At 42.1% G+C, this 18,066-nt stretch overlaps 1 protein-coding gene across 1 annotated transcript in view; it reads right to left on the bottom strand.

Annotated features, from left to right (window-relative positions):
* wwp2 (WW domain containing E3 ubiquitin protein ligase 2) overlaps positions 1-18,066 on the bottom strand; it is a 51,390-nt gene that overhangs the window by 6,951 nt on the left and 26,373 nt on the right. Inside the window, exons 10-16 of the mRNA XM_034879800.1 lie at positions 11,259-11,313; positions 9,420-9,501; positions 7,990-8,118; positions 6,454-6,532; positions 4,792-4,863; positions 4,239-4,327; positions 1,359-1,518 (exon numbers count right to left, since the gene is read on the bottom strand). Of these exons, the coding sequence (XP_034735691.1) occupies positions 1,359-1,518; positions 4,239-4,327; positions 4,792-4,863; positions 6,454-6,532; positions 7,990-8,118; positions 9,420-9,501; positions 11,259-11,313 (666 nt within the window). The remainder of the gene's footprint in view (positions 1-1,358; positions 1,519-4,238; positions 4,328-4,791; positions 4,864-6,453; positions 6,533-7,989; positions 8,119-9,419; positions 9,502-11,258; positions 11,314-18,066) is intronic.

The raw sequence follows: 18,066 nt of genomic DNA, 5'->3' as shown, positions 1-18,066 counted from the left end.
AAACCAGAGAAGTAAGTCTAAAACTTGTAATGTCATCAAGTAAAAAGACTGTGGCTGCTCCTAAAGACAGTGACATCACAAACTTGAGTTTTAGCACTACAGTTTTAGGATTTGGGAGAGAGATGTTCATCTATTCAAATCTTTTTGGACTGAACACTTGTTTTGAAACTTTTGTAGTTTCCCTTTAAGGTACGGAGACCAAACACTAAGCTGACTGAAGCCCATGTGTGCACTTAACACAAATACATTTAACTGCTTTAAATCAAGTCATAATCTTAGTTTGGTGTGTGTGTGTTCACAGAGACATAGACTCAGACTCTGCCAGATGGAGCTGTTTAATGTTAAAAAACCACAGAGGGCTCAGAGCTATGATGAGCCAAGAACAACACAGACAGCCCACTGACTGACTCAGTCTGCTCTGTCCTACTGTTTCCTGACTGACCATGTGTCTGTCTCACAGCCACCGAGAGAGAGAGACACAGACACAGACACAGACACAGACACACACACACACAAACACACACACACGGAGATCTAGCTGCTGAGGAGAGGGTATAAGTGGAAAGACGGAGAGTAAAAAGGAGGCAATAAAAGGGGGTTTGCTAGTTGAGACTTGGTAGAGAAGCATCTTTATAAGGAAAGTAAGCAAAGTGCATTTTAGGACTAAATATAGGCAGCTGCTGGCGGGTGTGGGCTGGGTGCGGCAGTGAGGTCATGGTGTGGGTGAGGGGTGGGGTGGCAGACGGAAGGAGGGGTGGGGAGCCGGTTTTGGGACCTACAGATTTCTGGAGTTGATCCCAGAGAGGGAGACATTATAGTACATAGTGTACATCATGTACATACCCTTTAGATACTGAAAAGGTGGATAACTATTGAAGTGTACACATACAGTACCACACGTACACACACATGGCACGGTGGTAAAGACATGTGCCACTGTACTCTGACAAACTGCTCTCCTTTTTTTGACACAGATTGTGGTGGAGAGGGGCTGAAAGGTGGACAGTAACAGCTGCTCTGATCTGCCGCTGGCCGTCTCTACAGACGGGGACACTGTCTAAAGTGATGTGTCCTCTTGACTTAATGTTTAAATAAAGACATTGGTTTCTGAGTTTCTAGGCAGCTCTGATACAATGAACACCAACGAAAATTAAACAAGTTGTTGAAGTTTTTACAAATGACATTTCAACGTTAGCAAAACTGGGTTTGAGGCAGCATTCTCTGTTACAAAAACACAACCAAGAGCTAGACTGGCAAGAGGGTAAAAGTAAAAACTGAAAAAACACAGATGCCTTGAACTTCCTCGAAAGCCAAACCCAAGTATGAGTTTAATAAAGCTATTCCAAAGTGAAGCTCACCATGGCGATGAAGCGTCCGATGAAGCGGAAGTATGTGAGGTGATCGGGGTTGATGGAGGAGGCCGGGTTGATCTGCAGACAGTAGTTGTTCTTTCCGGCATATTCAAACAAACAGTACATTGGGTTCAGCACCTCGTGGGACAGCAGGAAGAACCATTCCCTGCAGAGCAAGAGGACATTAGACATTAACGCAGGAGAGGAACACATGAAGAAACTTTATTTTATTTATTTGTTACACAGTATGTAGGATTCTTCTAAAAAAAAAAAAATATGCACAGACTAATGCGAAAGTAATCCCTCTCAATCATCCCTGATGACCCAGAAGAAGTGTATGGGACTGTCTGTAGCTGCAGAGACTCTGCCTGTAGTTTCTCTTTTCTCCTTATTTTTTGTGTGCGGGACGTTTATGGGTGTTTGCAAACAGCTTTTGGGCCCCACGTGGGTGTGTAACCCCCCAGCCAATAACAGTGTGTAGGGTCTACTGACGCAGGGCCCCCAATGACCTCTGCTGTGTGTGGTCGGTCAGTGTGTCTGTTTAAGCGACACACACACACAGACACAGATGTGATGAAGCTTTGCATGCACGCACAATGCTCGACCATTTTCCGGTTAAGAAACATAAGGGCATAATGTTGGGTGATTCTGTAATTTAACATCAGAAGTATCAATATTCCTCAAAGACTGGTACAACAGAGGAAGTGGAGGAGCAGTAAGAACAGATAAAAAATATGTGACATGGACCACATGGTGGTTAGGAAGAAAAAGAGACCTCTTATAATATAGACAGACACATAAAACAATAATCACAGTACATTTAATCCACACACAGAACATGTTTAACGAGCACAGTTGATGGAAATATATATCTTTTTTAAACTAAATAACAAAGCTCACAATGTAACAGTAAGTCAGAGGAATGACGCATTGTTTGTCTGAAGATTGTGCTAAATCAATTAAGTGAAGAACTATCCAGTTATCCTTTAATTATCCTTTATTAGTCCCAGGTTGGCTTGACATAGTGTAAAGAATGCAATTCATAGAGGAAGACTAGAAGATATGGGGAAGACTTTGTTAAATAAGATCACAAGACAGTACTGAGTTGTGTGTCTGTTGTTTATTTTTGCAGGGTTGCCATAACTTAATGTAATATTTGATATTTGTTCTTCTTCTCCGTTGGGTATCTAATTAAGTATTTTGAAATTAACACTTTTTTTAAATGTGACGACGTGGTCCCAGTTGAGCTGTGTTAACACTGAGGAAAAAACGGAGTACAACCCAATTGCTTGGTTTGATTTCATTTAATACTAACACATTTAATGAAGTTTGGATGTTACTTTAAATTAAATAAAAGTGTAAATCCTCAAATTAAATTCGGAATAAATCCTCAAGTCTACAGTTTCTCAGTAAATGAATATTTTAGATCACTAACACCCATACTGCCAGGAAAAATGATACAATGTTGTTTTTACACTTCAGTTTTTGTTCTGATTTAACAAACTGGACATAACATGTTCATTAGTGAGCTTTAGCAGACCTGATGGGTAGATTTTGACGCCTTGGGCAGAACAGAGAGTGGTAATAACTTTACATCTAACTCATGAAAAAAAGACGGGAATAAGCGAAATGTAGAATTATGGTGATCTGGTGCAGACCAGCAGTCAAAAATAAGAGTTTTATATACCTACTCTGAATAGTGATATAAATTACATTTTACAGTCAGGGTCCAAAATTAGCACCACTATGGTATACAGCACATCAACACATTTCAACACATCGTACAATCAAAATGTGACACAAAATTTACATGGGACACAAAAGAGCTTAATATGAGGGATAAAAACAACAGGACAGAATCAAATAGACACAAAGAGACTGTGGAAGGATGCATATTAGAGAGAATGAGGCCCACAAGCACCACCACCAACTGTAGCATCACCAGAACCCTGCCCTTCCCCCTGGGGTTTATGGGAGGGGATATGGACTGAAGGACGGACGCAGACACCTCACAACATCCCGTCCGTGGTTCTACCCTGTGGTAGAACAGCATGATGTCACCTACCATAGGGTAAAACCACTGCCGTGACACCGGAGACAGAGACACAATGCAAAACCAAACAGGAGAAAATGAGGACACCGCCAACAGAAAAATAAACAACATATACAAAGAAGAAGACCTGGAACACAGCAGACACAGGGGGACAGGATGGATACATGTGATGGGTGGACGGAGGGAGGGGGTAAGGAAAGGAGGACAGAGATGTTGCAAGAGGGTAGGAGGTGGTGTTTGGTTTGCTGGCCACTAGAGAGAATTTCATCGTCTCACACACAAATCTCTCCTGTACCGATCTACCCTCGGAGAAAAAAACAGGTTATGTAACAGTAAGGATTTACAGAGAATGCAAAGTTTTAGAAGTAGAGATGGTTCAGTACTATTTTTTTGCTTTCCGATTCCCGCAGATTTGTCTTGTTTTGTTGCTTGTTGTTGAGCAATGTTGGTCTGTGTATGTTGCTTTTACATTCTGACTGTATTAGTCATTTGATTGTATTTAATTTTTTTACGTTGCCATTTTAAAACTGGCCAGGGACAACAGATGAAAAATAGCTTGCTGATCTAGCTCTGGCTCATTTACAGTTACATTGCTGTTGATAAATGAGCACTGTCCCTGTCAAAAAAATAATAAAATAAGTTAACCCCACTTCAGAAGTTATTTCCGGTGAAGGAGGAAGCTGTGCAGAGCTTCAAGAAGTAGCAGGAAAAGTAAAAACACATTATCATGACATAAAAAATCCTAAGGGTTAAGTTACCTGTAGTAGCACACACAAAATGAGAGAATGTGAGAAAGAAGAAGACGGGTGCGCTTGTTTTGTTGTTGCTCTCACCTGGCGATGCCGCCGTAGTCTAGCCCCTCCTCTCCTCTCATTATGATGTAGAGTCTGCGGCGAAGGTCGTATGGCTTCACATTCATGATCTGATTACAAACCATAACATATTATTCATTAACATACGAAGATTTTTAACACGTAACATTAGAGATCAATAGAAAATGTTCCTGACTAAGAAGTACATTTTTAAATGTTATCATTCTTTTATTGGGTGAAGTTTGAAATTCGTGCTGCGTATGTTCTTCCTATATGTTGTAACTGTAACTGTGTCATGAAATGTGTACATATATATAAGCCCGGTTTGCAGATATTTAAGTCAAAAACATCTATGGAACATTTTGGAGCAACTTTGGAATTACATACAGATAAAAAATGGAAATATGCCTGGTCAAGAATTATAATGACTGCAGATCAAGTTCACATTTCAGAGTTAAGTAATCACACGTTTTTGTCTAATCATCAGTACTTTTTCTTCCATATAATTATGAAACAGTATGCATATGTGCTTTTTTGAGGTGTAGAAGAGAAGTGCGTTTGATTGGTCTCTGACCTGCTGAAACGAGTCCTCAAACAGGGTCTGCCTGGACACCGAGATCTTTACATGGCTGGGCAAGGCATTGGACTAGACAGAGACAAATCATTGTTACAAAACACCTCCATCTGTGCAAAAATAAACTGTTAACCCTTGCGTTGTCTTCCCATTGACCATTCACTTGTTGTTCCGGGTCAGAATTGAAAACTAACTTTTTTTTGCAACACTTTTTCCCGATGCTTTTTTTAAATTTTTTATTCATGACCAATAAACTTAATATATATGACATTATACCTAAATTTTGATTAAAGAAAGCATTCAGAGGATGTTGAGTGGATCACAGACCGGTCGGTTTATGTCGAAGTTCAGTCAGGATGCTGTTTTTCAAATGCTATAAAATTGAATAAAACGCCCCAAAATTCAATGGAACTGAATCATTCATTTTGACTGCAAAGAACGTTTTGAGTCAGTAAGACAGTCTCAGGGTTTCCCCCCATTACAAGACGTAGGTGCAGCTCCTAAGTCTGCTAGATGTAAAATCAATTTGATTTAACTATATGACACTGAGATACTCAGAAAGACTCAGATCTTATGATGGTCCCCAGTGGACTTCTCTAACAAGTTTCATCTTTAAGCTTTTTGATTGTTATTTTAATTATCATCTGCTCTAGCTTTTCCCACGATTTAAACACAGATACAAGATGTCAAACTGCTTATTTTTTTCAACTTGAAAAGCATCACCTTTTCCTTAGGAATGACGCCTAAACCCCCGTCAAATACGTGCAAGCTGAAGATGGTTGAGTACTTGTGTTACAGCGATATAATCAGTACAGTCAGCAGTATCTGGTCCAGTCAGTTTGGTCCACCACTGATAATAAATAAATGCTGTTCAAGCTAAAGAATACTGCCCTTCAAAACCCAAACTGGTTTGACATTACATTACAAAAAACCACACATTTCTCTTTTTCTTGCTGTACCTGTGATGGTATCTAGCCACGTAGACTTACACCAAATACAATGGAGGTGCATGGAGTTTTGGGTATGGCACTCAGAGCACTGAAGAACTGCATTTCTACTCAACAAATAGAGACGGTCAACAGTGTGTTCTGCAGATTACTAACGAGGACATTGTCTCTGTAATGAGCCACTGCTGTAATTCTTTCTTAACTGTGCTGGAAACATGTTAGATTTCATTCCCTTCCACTTTATCAATGTGGAGGGAAACATCTTAGATAGATATAACAACATCTGGACAAATGCAGACATAACTATCTGCACAACTAGATACCACAACAGGTAAGTGTGAAAATATGCTGTTGTCCCCGGATGGACCAAAGTACGTGTGGACGAATGTGGATTGGTAGCTGGCGAGATGCCAGTTCACCTCCCAGGCACTGCCAAGGTGTCCTTGAGTACAGCACAGAACCCCCAACTGCTTGGGGGGCCTGTCCAGCAGTCGCAGCCCCCTCACTCTGACATCTCCCCATTTGTTCTTGTATAGGACCTGAGTGTGTATTTCATGCAAGTGTGTAATGCAAGAGGGAAACAATTGTAATTTCCCCCCAATAGTAATCAACAAATTATTAATATTATTTATTATTACATGCCAACCTACAGATCAAGGTGTGAGGTGTGTGGACAGGGAGAGTTTTGTCTTGGTTCCAGACAGTTAACACTTACGTGGCACAAGAACCGGAACTGGTGGTACTTCCACCTGAAGCTGCGGTCGTAAGCACCAGGTGAGCCTCCCTGCCGTGACCTACACACACACACAGAGAGAGAGAGAGCGAGAGAGAGAGAGAGAGAGAGAGAGAGAGAGAGAGAGAGAGAGAGAGAGAGAGAGAGAGAGAGAGAGAGAGAGAGAGAGAGAGAGAGAGAGAGAGAGAGAACAGAGTAACTTAGTCAGCTTTTGTTTTAAACAAATGGAGAATCCTGATTTCATAATTCTCAAGGTAATCCTCCAAAACAAACAAACTGACAGCCTTTAATGTTTTCAGCTCTCTACTCGTCATGGGTGATCAACCGAAACTTGACAGTCTCCAATAAGAAGTTCTCGTGTTTCATGTTGCAGGCCAGAGACTCAAAGTAAATATTAAATTCACACCAGCCATTCTGTTCTAAATAACGACTTGGTGTGTCTGAGTCTTAAAGACAGAGGTGAGTCGGGGCGTGCAGCTGTGTTAGCATAAGCTGCAGCAACCCACTGCACACACATGCTGGATATGTGCCTCGTCAGCGCCGCAGAGGATGAGACACAGACAGAAAGAAAAAGAGAGTTAGAAAGATAATGAGAGGATTGGAGGAGAGAGAGAAAAGACAGAAGAAGAAGAAGGCCTCTAATGCATTGGGTTTGTGCTTGCCGAGCTGGGCACATCTCGGTTTGGGATTAGGAAATGGAGACCGCAGCGGCAGAGCGCTGGCCATGGACACACACTCTTGCAGGACCCAGTGTAAAAAAAAAGAAAAAGTGAAGACTGTTTCAGAAGCCCTCCATAACCACGGACCTAAAAATACGTTCAAATATCAGCATGAAAAGCAGCTTGCAAATGCACACACACACACACACACAGCAAAAGCTACTACACACTTGTATGCCAAACATAAACACAGAAAGGCACACACACCAACACACACGCCAGCGCAGTCTGCAGTGGATCTGTTGTAGCACATCTGCACATTCTTCTGACTTTTGCGGTGAGATTTGAGACTGCTTCAAGGCAAGGCAAACATCCACAGGCTGAGGGGAAGAGGGGTGTGTGTGTGTGTGTGTTTGTCTATGTGTGTGTGTGTGTGTTAGCATGAACACGTTGCTGGGATATAATATTACTTTTATCTGTGAGGCTTAAGTTGATTCAGTCTGGCCCTAAGAAATGTTTGAAAATAGAAATGGCAATGGATAAAAACATGGGTTCAAAAAAAAGATGCAGGTTAGAGTAAGAAGATGATGTGGTTTAGATTAAGATTCAGTTGTGGCCTTTTTCATGATCTTTTAAGTTTTTTTACAAAACAAAGGGATTGCTGAAATTGATATTTTCAATGCAATTATGTCAGACCTAGGCAAACATCACTGTACTATAATTACTAAAAAGAGGTTGACTTAGTTTTTTTCCATTAACTGAATGGCTGAGCTCATTTTCTCCGAATGGGCCTGTGACATACTTAGATTAAATTTGTTTTAAAGCAGGTTTTGGGAGGAAGGGCTGAGAGAATATTTACCCTGACTCAAACCCGGGTCGGGGGTCTTTAAAGGTGGTGGTGCGCGAGTTGTGGTCCACAAAATATCGGACTCCCTCGGCGGTGTACTTCATCTCCCAGCCCGGGGGCAGGGGGTGCTCCTTGATCATCCTGCAACAGGGAGAGGGCAGTGAGCACGGTCCCAGCTGGAGGGGCCCCGTACTGGGGATGAAACTAACACACTTCCCCCCGCCAACCTGTGGATCTAAAGCCCTGGACGGTGAAACAAAACCCTGCGCTGGTACAAGACTTCACAGCCACGCTCAAGTGGAGTTTATCTCCTCTGAAGATCTGTAAAGACAGGTTTGACTTGTTCTGACTGCTTCCAACGACTGGAGAATTAAATCTAGAGGGCATTAAATATTTTTTAATATGGCCCAGAATTTCTCGTTCCACCCGAGCCACAGTTTGTGCCTCTCATGTAGTACATTTTAATCACAGCGCTAAGCACAAAATAAATACCTTTAACATCTTTGAAAAACCCAGAAGCTCATTTAACAACACTTACCACTGTTGGGGAGGGATTTTGAACCCGTTTTCCGTTTCCATCAAGGTAACCAGTACTATATGTGACATACTGTATGTGTTCATTTTGGGGGGTGTTCAGGTGTTATTTTGCTAAACATAAACATCAATATAGTAAACTAGAATTGATAACAGAAGGTTTACATTTTGGTTCACGCTGTTCAAATTAGGCGAGGACATCTGAAAGTAGAGAAATCTCTTCTTTCTCCCCGTTCGGAGGGGAAGAAAAGTTTTTGGGGATTCTAGAAATACCTTCAGCAATAAGTGTGGTATGACAACGTTGTGGGTTTGTCAAAGGTCGCTACGCTTAGCTCTGTGACCTGAATGTAATGTTAGCAGATGAGAGGCACATACTAAGCTAGTAACCAGAGCTCTACGATTCAGAGCCCCAACACAGAAAAGGACTGAAGGTTAAAATCTGCAATGTGTGAATTTATTTTATCCCGCCCAGAAAGTAAGAGGTTCAGTTAGAATGAGTGAGGTGAGAGGAAAACAACTCAGCTCAGGAAGTGTTTCAATGTCAAAGAAATTGAGGGTGATGTCAAAAATAAAAAAAGATCAGATAAACGGTAGATAGATCATAGGATATCAGCCTAAAGCCCAAATAAGGAAATTCATTTTCTTTTACTGATGCTGTTTCTTAGCTCTGTACAGTCAATTTGTAAAATTAATTCTTTGGGTTCCTGTTCCTTTGTCAAATTCCTTTGAAATCTTTGAATTCCATAATATTCCAGGACAGCCCTGATCAGTGAGGACTCATACTAAACTCTGTATAATAATTACATCTTCCTCAGTACGAGCAAACACCCAAAGCGACAAGCAGGCAAACACATGCACACACACACCCACATACACATAGGAGGACTTTTTGGAGTTTACAGTCTCACCCTTGGGTCCGAGGATCATCCCACTGTGTTGTTCGTGTGTTGTGGTTGACAAAGTAAATTCTGCCATTGTCCTGACGCTTCTCTGTGGACACAAACAAAACACAACGGCTGAAAAAACAAGTTTAGATGGGATTTGTAAAAGTGGGAGGAGAAACTCCACAATAAATAGACAGAGATCAGAGGGATCACCTGAGCATCTCTGACAGCAACAAGTGGGCTCACTTGCTCTTTTGGGACGAAGAGAAAAAAATATCTCACTGCCTTGATAGAAAACCAGCGAGTATGTGTGATATTTCACTAAGGCTTGATTTGAATACCTCACCGGGGTAAACCAAAAAGAGTGTATGTGTGTGTGTGTGTGTGTGTGTGTGTGTGTGTGTGTGTTTGTATAGCATTAAGGTCACGGTGGGGGTGTTGGAAAGTCAAATTGACCACGTTGTTGGGAGCAAATATTAAACACGCAGTCAAGGACTGATTTAAAAAAATAAAAATAGTTAAGCCACTTCATTGGAAGCAACTTAAAAACAGAATAACAATGTGTGCGTGTGTGTGTGTGTGTGTGTGTGTGTACAGGTCTCATGAGAGTAGCTGGTGCCCCATCCTCCACCCTCCATCGCTCTGACATCTTTTTCTCATTAACAGGAGTGTGTGGAGGGCCTAGAAACAGTAGTGCTCACATTGCAACTCTTACTAGCGTTCTCCTTGACTCTCTCCACTCCCACTTTACTATCCAGTTGGAACCCCCTCCAACCCCGTTCTAGTTTCTTTGATTCACCAATGTATCTTGTGCTTCTCCTCCATCATTCCCCCCTTTTCTCCCATCTTTCTCTTTTTGAATCTGAGCCTTAAGAAAGAAAGAAAGAAAGAAAGAAAAAAAAAAACGAGGGAAGCGACCGCAGATGAAAAAGAGCGCGGCAGAGAAGCAAATCTGAGCCAGTGATATAATTGAGGTTTGCGTCTTGAGGTACCGCAACATGTTGAAAAGGCATCATGGGCAGGGAGTGAGGGTTTTTAGAGTGAACATGGCCGTGTGATGAAGTCTGGGAAAATGTTGGTGCGAGCTGCCAGTAGCATTCCTTTATGAATGAATGTGTGTGACATAATTCTGCGTAGATCTGATTACATTACTCATTTGGGAAAACGTTGGATAATGAAGAGTCCCATCAATAATACACCCTCTGCAATTTGTGGATTTAGGAGTAAAGGGAGTGCGTACAGTGATGAATTGGTATAACATGAGTATTAAAAAAAGAAAACCAAGAAACATTTTATCCAGGTTTTCAACCTTGGAATGAATATGAAAATCAGGAGTCGGGACATAAATCAGTCAATTAACAACTGATCTGCTCAGTGGGGCAACAAGGTAGATACTCAAGCTAATAATAACGACCACAGAAACCAGCATTGTTTCTGATGCTGAATAAAGGACAGAAAAGAGAAAAATTCTGCCGTGCTTCAAACATTTTGCAACATTTCACCCACACCTCAATCCCTCATAGCTGTCTGCAGAAATAAAAAGCACCCTTTGAAAAACTAAATCACCGTTCAGATCTTGACAAATTGCATTGCTTCTCTGTTGACTACTGGCAAGAGAGTTCAGAAATACCTGCACAAAACTGGCAAGGATTTCAGGTTTTGATTGAACACAGCTCAGACTTAAGAATCCGATCCTGACTGAACGGATTGACTTCAACTCCAGACCCTTCCAGCAGGTCCAGAAGACTATCAGACTGACCAAAATCAGACAGAAGCCAAACCTCAAGACGCTTTACAGCACTTCAGCACCGAGAGTAACTTTGTCTGCAGTGTATGTACATGGAGTTTGATAGGCAAACTTACCCCATCCAGGAGGCAGCCCACCCAGAGGATCATTTTCCACCGGAGCACCGGACGGCTGAGGGAGAAACAGAGAGAGACAAAACAAATCCGGTTAGGACACCTTTCTGTCTCAGTCCTCTCTTCTTCCACCATTCTGCATGGCTTTTTTCTGCTTTTACTCAGTGTTTGTCCTTGTTGTATGTCACAGTGTGAAATACTTCTGTCCACTCGAGGTTTTCACCACTTGATTTGGATAAGGAGGAAAGGGTTGAAAAAACAACCCAAAAATACAGAAAGAAGGGAAAACCAATGAGATTTCAGAAGAGTACAAAAAAATAAGGAATAAAAAAAACGCCAGTTAAACTCACTCAGTAAAGCTGTTCCAAACTATCTCCCGAAACCAGGGATGATACCTGTGAGTAAGTCCGGCTGTGTGTGTATGTGTGTGTGTGTGTGTGTGTGTGTGTGTGTGTGTGTGTGTGTGTGTGTGTGTGTGTGTGTGTGTGTGGATGGTAAGGGGTGGGGGTGGCTCCTCTCTGAAGCAGCGGTAAGGGGCAACTGAGGGAGCTGGCCGGCCGTCGGCTTGTATGCATGCCTTCCAAAAACTACACGCTCGGTAGGAGGATAAAACAACAACGCTGTTCCAATGAGCTCACTGGCTGGATGCAAGCCCCACCCCCCGGCTTCCCGCTCACCTCCTCAAATACACCCCACCTCCTCCTCCTCCACCCTGGCACCCCTCCCTACCCCACCCTGAGGTCCTCCTCCTCTTTTCTCTTGCTCTCTTCAAGTGCTGCTGTGAAAGTAGGCAGGGAGGTGCAATGTCTGAGGGAACTGAGGGAACATTCATGCTTGCTCCAGACTGGACACCCCCCGCCTCCTCCTCACCGGCCGCTCCAACCCAGCCCAGGCCTGACAAAAGGCACCTTTATTCACCCTGGGCCTGGAAACCACTGTGGGGTTTACTCAGCCTGCACTCACACAGCCACACACACACACAGGAAAAACAAGAAAAAAAAGTGTGCATGCATGAGCCACGGTGTGGAAAGTTTGTCTGTGTCAAACAGTCAGTCAATGTGTAAGTTCTTATGTTGGAATACACACGCACACAAACTCACATGAATATATTAGCTTGAATGGAAAAGTAGCTGAAAAGACGCTTGTTAGGAATTAGTGGCCGCTGATGCTGAGAGATGTTTATCAAACGGGCTGGTTTAGGTGTGTCCTTACCTGTACCAGCACGCAGAGCACAGGCCTCTCTTAAGATAACTTGTCACTTTGGTTAGTGTTGTTGTGGTGGTAGATACACTGTGGTGGTAGACCCAGTGCAAATTCTATATGTGGATTGTAAGAGACCCAACAACCCTCAACATGGACAAAAGATCTAGTATTTATCAAAGTTAGTTTTAGTGGCTTCTTCATCTATTCAATGGCTTGATTTGGCAGCACAGGTAGTGCTTGTTGTCCTTTATTAAACACTGAGGTGAAAAAAACACCAGTTTTTCCAAATGAAAGCTGGTGGACCACTGAGAGACGTTGCCCCTCAAAAGTAATAATTATTTCCTGAAAAGCTATAAAGTAGAGTATTATCCACCAAATGTCAACGTCACTTTACGCAGCATTTTCCCAGAAAGAAATGTGACTGTGCCCATTTAAAGGGGCTCTGTCATGGAAACTTTGAGGGCGTCAGAATGGAAAGGACGGGGCCTGATGGAGGACCAAGAACAGGCACATAACAGGGTTAAAGGGTGTGTATGTGTGTGTGTGTGTCACTCCCATCAACAGCCAATCTATGCCCCGGCGCCCCACCCTTATGGGTTTTCTGTGACTAAAAAAGGTAAAAGGAGAATATAATGATATAAAGACATCATGACTTCATCCTGGCTCTGACCATTCAGCTCCTGAGCAGCTTCCAGACGGAGCGAGGCTGGAGGGAGGAAAAGAAAGAGTGACTGAGAAAACAAGGGAGGGAGAGTAAGAGGGGGAAAAGCAGCATGTTGGCAGAAATGTGTGAAATAATGGCTGCGTGTTATGGATCTGGAAGGAATATGCCATAAAGGCCCGTTTTCAAAGCCAGGCACTACAGGTGAAAATGGCAATTTCAGCAAATGGTTTTAACACGTTCGAACACTTTTACCACTGGGTGTGACTCCAAACCTATTAGTAAGACTAAAACTATGAATTTATACTTTATTTATAACTGTAAAAAACTGCTGTAGCAAAGATGTCTGCAGAGAGGAGAGGGACACATCTGTGTACACAAAGAGATAACGTGAAGAACAGGAATGCAGTAAAAGTGAGCAAATCTGTGTTTTTAAGACAGATTTAGCCACGCACCTTTTGTGTAAATAAGTTTGAAACATATTTTGTTGTGCCCACTTGCCCAGTGTTCATAACACATATATACACACACATACGTACACTGTATATTACAGCAATAGCTCATTGATGTATAGAAAACATATATTCATGGTTTTAATTGGTCTTGTAATAACTCCGTGAGCTATAGTTGGGATGCAACTAACTATTATTATTCTTGATGGTTAAGCTGACGATTTTTTTCATGACTTTGCTTTATAAATGGAATTTATTCACCAAAAAAGCTTTAAAACATCTATTTTAAATATATCTGGATAATTTAAACAAACATTATCCACTGTGAATGTCTGACAAGGAACTAATACCAGCTAAATTAAACATATTATTGACAAAAGATGTCAACATTATAACTTAAATCAGACATTTCAAACTGTGAGTCGCACGGGGGGTACAAAAGAGTTAAAGGGGGCATGGAGGGAAAGACATGAGGTGTTTGTTAGTTATTGTACTTTGGCCTGCTAATTTGGTCTGCCTGTCACCACAGTCGGCAGCTGGAGCAGACGCGGCTGTGACAGACATCTCATGGAGGACACTGCGCTACTTTAAAACCCTCAGGGCACGATTGCCAAATTTGCTTCATGATTGGTGTGTCTTCTTTAAATCATAAGTCAGTCAAACCCACACACACACACACACACACTTGCCTGACAACTATCAGGTTTTTAGGTTTTCACAGTAATAAGTGATAGGTTCTGTACAGCCATTATACATAACAAACAGGAACTGCTAAAAGCTGATTTGGCATACTTTTAATTTAAACAATTCTAGGCTAAAAAGATGTCTATGTTGTCTGAGTTTGGACCCAAAGTGTCAGTCTCTTAATCAGCAGTAACATGTAAACAACTCTTTGGCCTATTGGGGTTGTTAGGAAAATACCACAATGCAGCTTAAACATAAATACAAATGTGCATGTTTAAAATATAAGATTATAATGTGTAGACAGGTCGGAAGATTCTGTCCATAGGCAATCAAAGGACCTTTTTTGTTTTATACTTAACATAATGTTAACAAAACCAGCATCAGTGCAGTTTAAATAACTACTGTGCATTGTCCATTCATACTATGAAACATACTTTATGGATACATGAGCAATGACGGGTTGTGTGTAAACACTAGAGAACGTGACATTCAGCCGTGTGTTTTCTGTTCAGTGGTGCAAGTGATAAAACACAGGGCTGATTCAGATGCTGCTGTTAAGGGTCCCTGTTCCAGCGAGATCGGACAGAAAGTCGGAGGGGGAGAGCGGAGGGAGGCAATCGAGGAAAAGTGAGAAGAGGGAGCAAAAGCCAGAGGAAGAAGAGTGGTAAAAACAGAAGAAAAGTAGGGAGACGTTACTGAAATGAGCCAAGATAAAAATTAAGACATTTCTGTGGGGTTATATTGAGAGGCAAATGGAGATTGTGGACAGCGACAGCATGATGGGGGAGGGGGGGTTAAAGAAAAAGATTTCAAGGAAATGAAGACTGTTAAAGGTGAAAAGAAAGAGGGGAAGAGCAAGGGGAGAGCAAGGGGAGAGCCGGAAACAGCAGTTAATGACTCCAAGGCTGCGCTCTCTGGGATTCCTAACGAGCTGCAATTACTCTGCACACACACGCACACACACACCTTAAAAAAAGAGTTTGCACAGAAAAAACTTTACACAGGGTGTGTATACTGTGTGTGTGTGTGTGTGTGTGTGTGTGTGTTAGCATGCAAGCACCCGTTACAGCGCCATGGGCCATTTAAGAGGACGACCGGGCCCCTTGACCCTTGTTTCTTGTCATGTGCTACAGAAAAGAAATGTGGCACCTGACCTCAACATTACAGCACTGTGAACATGTCTACACACACACACACACACACACACACACACACACACACACACACACACACACACACACACACACACACACACACACACACACACACACACACACACACACACACACACACACACACACACACACACACACACACACACTACCTTAACAGCCACAGAAAATAAACTTGACTTGTCCTGATTTATAATAGCAAGAGAGGATGACAAATTGTCTAAATGTTTTTTATCTGCCCACACCCAGTGAGTGTCAATCGGGCAGTAGAACATGTGGCTGTGTGTTCACAGTTAAACTATGAGCTCTTTTGTATGTGTTTCCTTGTTCACACACACTGGGGCCATAAATAGTAGCTGCTATCAGCAGTGTGGGCATTCCAAGACAGAGCAGTGTACTATCAACATGGAGGGCAGACCTGCCTATTGGCTTTTCTCACAAACACACTGAGGGAGAGGAGGGAGGGAACAAGGACAGAGAAGGAAGAGGAAGAAAGGGACAAAGTTTCCAGCCCACACCAAACCTGAATGCTTCTGTCCCAACGTAGAGGTGGACTGTGTGCGGTGTCTGTCACCTTTGGTGACATCAGAACATGAATTCATTGCCAAGTAGCCTTAACATACCCCCAACTAGCACTGAAGCCCCTTTTCAACGGCAGGAACGTTCCCCAGGGACTGGGAACCTTTTGAGAAACTCATTGCATTTCGACCGCAGGGATCAGAGTCTAAATTAAGTTCCAGGGACCTTTACCGTGTCCATTTGACCCCACAAAGGTACCTTGGTGGCGGAACCTTCTGAAATTACAGGACGTTTTTGGGTGGGGTTTGCAGGGATGACCATTGCAGTTTGTGCAAACACAAGCAACCCGGCTCTTGTACCGTTTCATTCATTAAAGAATAACGTACTGTATTGATTTAGGACTATTTTAGGTTGAGGGAAAGAACATTTCTCTTTAATGAAAGTAACATTAGGTTTTGCTGTCATGTGCCATGCTCAAGATAAATCAAAAAGACAGATTGCACTAGGCTTGGGCGGTGTCATGGTACATCATGATATTTCAAAATCCTGATGTAGGATTTTTAATACCATCAAAAATATAGACATTGCTTTTGGCTAATGGAACGGATGCTTCAAAAATACCAAACCATCAGTATATACATTTCAAACTTAGACAACATAGAGCATATCTAACAACGAGCATTAGACATAAAATGGGATTAATACCTGACCCATATTGTTCCGTTTGCCCCCTGAAACCACTTTTTTACATGTTGTACAGTATGGGAGTGTCCAGGAGTATTTGGTTTTTGGAGAAAGGTTATTAGAACACTTACAGAGTTAATAGGTGTACAATTACCTATGGAACCTACTGAACATCTTTTATATGATGACTCTCACCTTTCTCTTTCGGAAAAAACTTGCAAAGTGTGGCTTACAGGCTGGACTGCAGCCAAGCAGATTGTAGTCCAACATTGGAAACCTCCTCATGATATTTCGAGTAGTCAGTGGCTTCTGAGTTTTTTGGACATTTCTTACCTGGAACTATCTACAGGTGGAGAATAGTGGAAAAAAGAAGAATCTAGAACACTAGCTACACTTTACAGCATTTACTTCTCCTTTAACAAAAGCAGTACAAGAAACTGAAAGATTGTTTAAAATGAGCAAAGCCATGATATAAATCAAAGTAAAATCAGTGGCTCAATAGTGCTATGTACACATTTAGTTTTTTTCAAACTTGAGGATTGATTCTTTAAACCTAGAGCAAAATAAATGGCATCTTACTGATGCATTCATTTTCATGTGATTTTAGTCTAAAGCCCCAGACAGCCGACCGTTGGCAGAAAAGGTAGTTCTCTGATCAGTCTCCCCAATCTGGTCAACAAAGTTCTTCAGAACACACCGAAGAGACGAGAAGTAACATAACAGCAATACAATCTGTTTTGTAGCCCATAAACAAAAACTGGCAGCTGATTGGACGAACAGAACACGTGGGTCTAGTTTCTCCTGTAATTCAAAGCCAGACCGTCACAGCGGTTCATTCAGAATCCGATCCCTTACTTCAATAGGGTAATAAGACACTATTACTACTGTATGATGATGGGATCGAGAGTGTAAACAGAGGAATCTGTGAGTGTGAAATCGTCAAAGAGCGGAAAAAACAGTTAAAAAAGGGAAAGACAGGATGATGGTGTTTGAATGGGAGTGATAGAAGGACGGATGGAGTGAAACAAACAGGTAAAGGTTATTTCAAGATGGAAAACGCAACTGGAGAACCAAACATTAAGAAACAGATGAAAACAGCCAAAAAGCCACACTTACACGGGCGGGCACGCACACGCGCGCACGCGCACGCGCGCGCGCACACACACACACACACACACACACACACACACACACACACACACACACACACACACACACACACACACACACACACACACACACACACACACACACAGTGTTTTTATAGAAGCCTATAGAAGTTTTAAGGCTGGTTTTACTAATGGTCCATTGAGAACGCTCTGTTGTTTTAGTCCCATAAGTCTTTACTGTCTGGCTGCGGTCTGACCTTGGCTGATCACTGAGGATGGCGACTGACGGAGACACGAACCTCCACAGTAAAATACTATAAACAAGTC

Source organism: Etheostoma cragini, chromosome 8 (assembly GCF_013103735.1).
Source record: "Etheostoma cragini isolate CJK2018 chromosome 8, CSU_Ecrag_1.0, whole genome shotgun sequence".
NCBI classification, from domain to species: domain Eukaryota; kingdom Metazoa; phylum Chordata; class Actinopteri; order Perciformes; family Percidae; genus Etheostoma; species Etheostoma cragini.
This window is presented reverse-complemented; position numbering and strand designations above follow the sequence as displayed.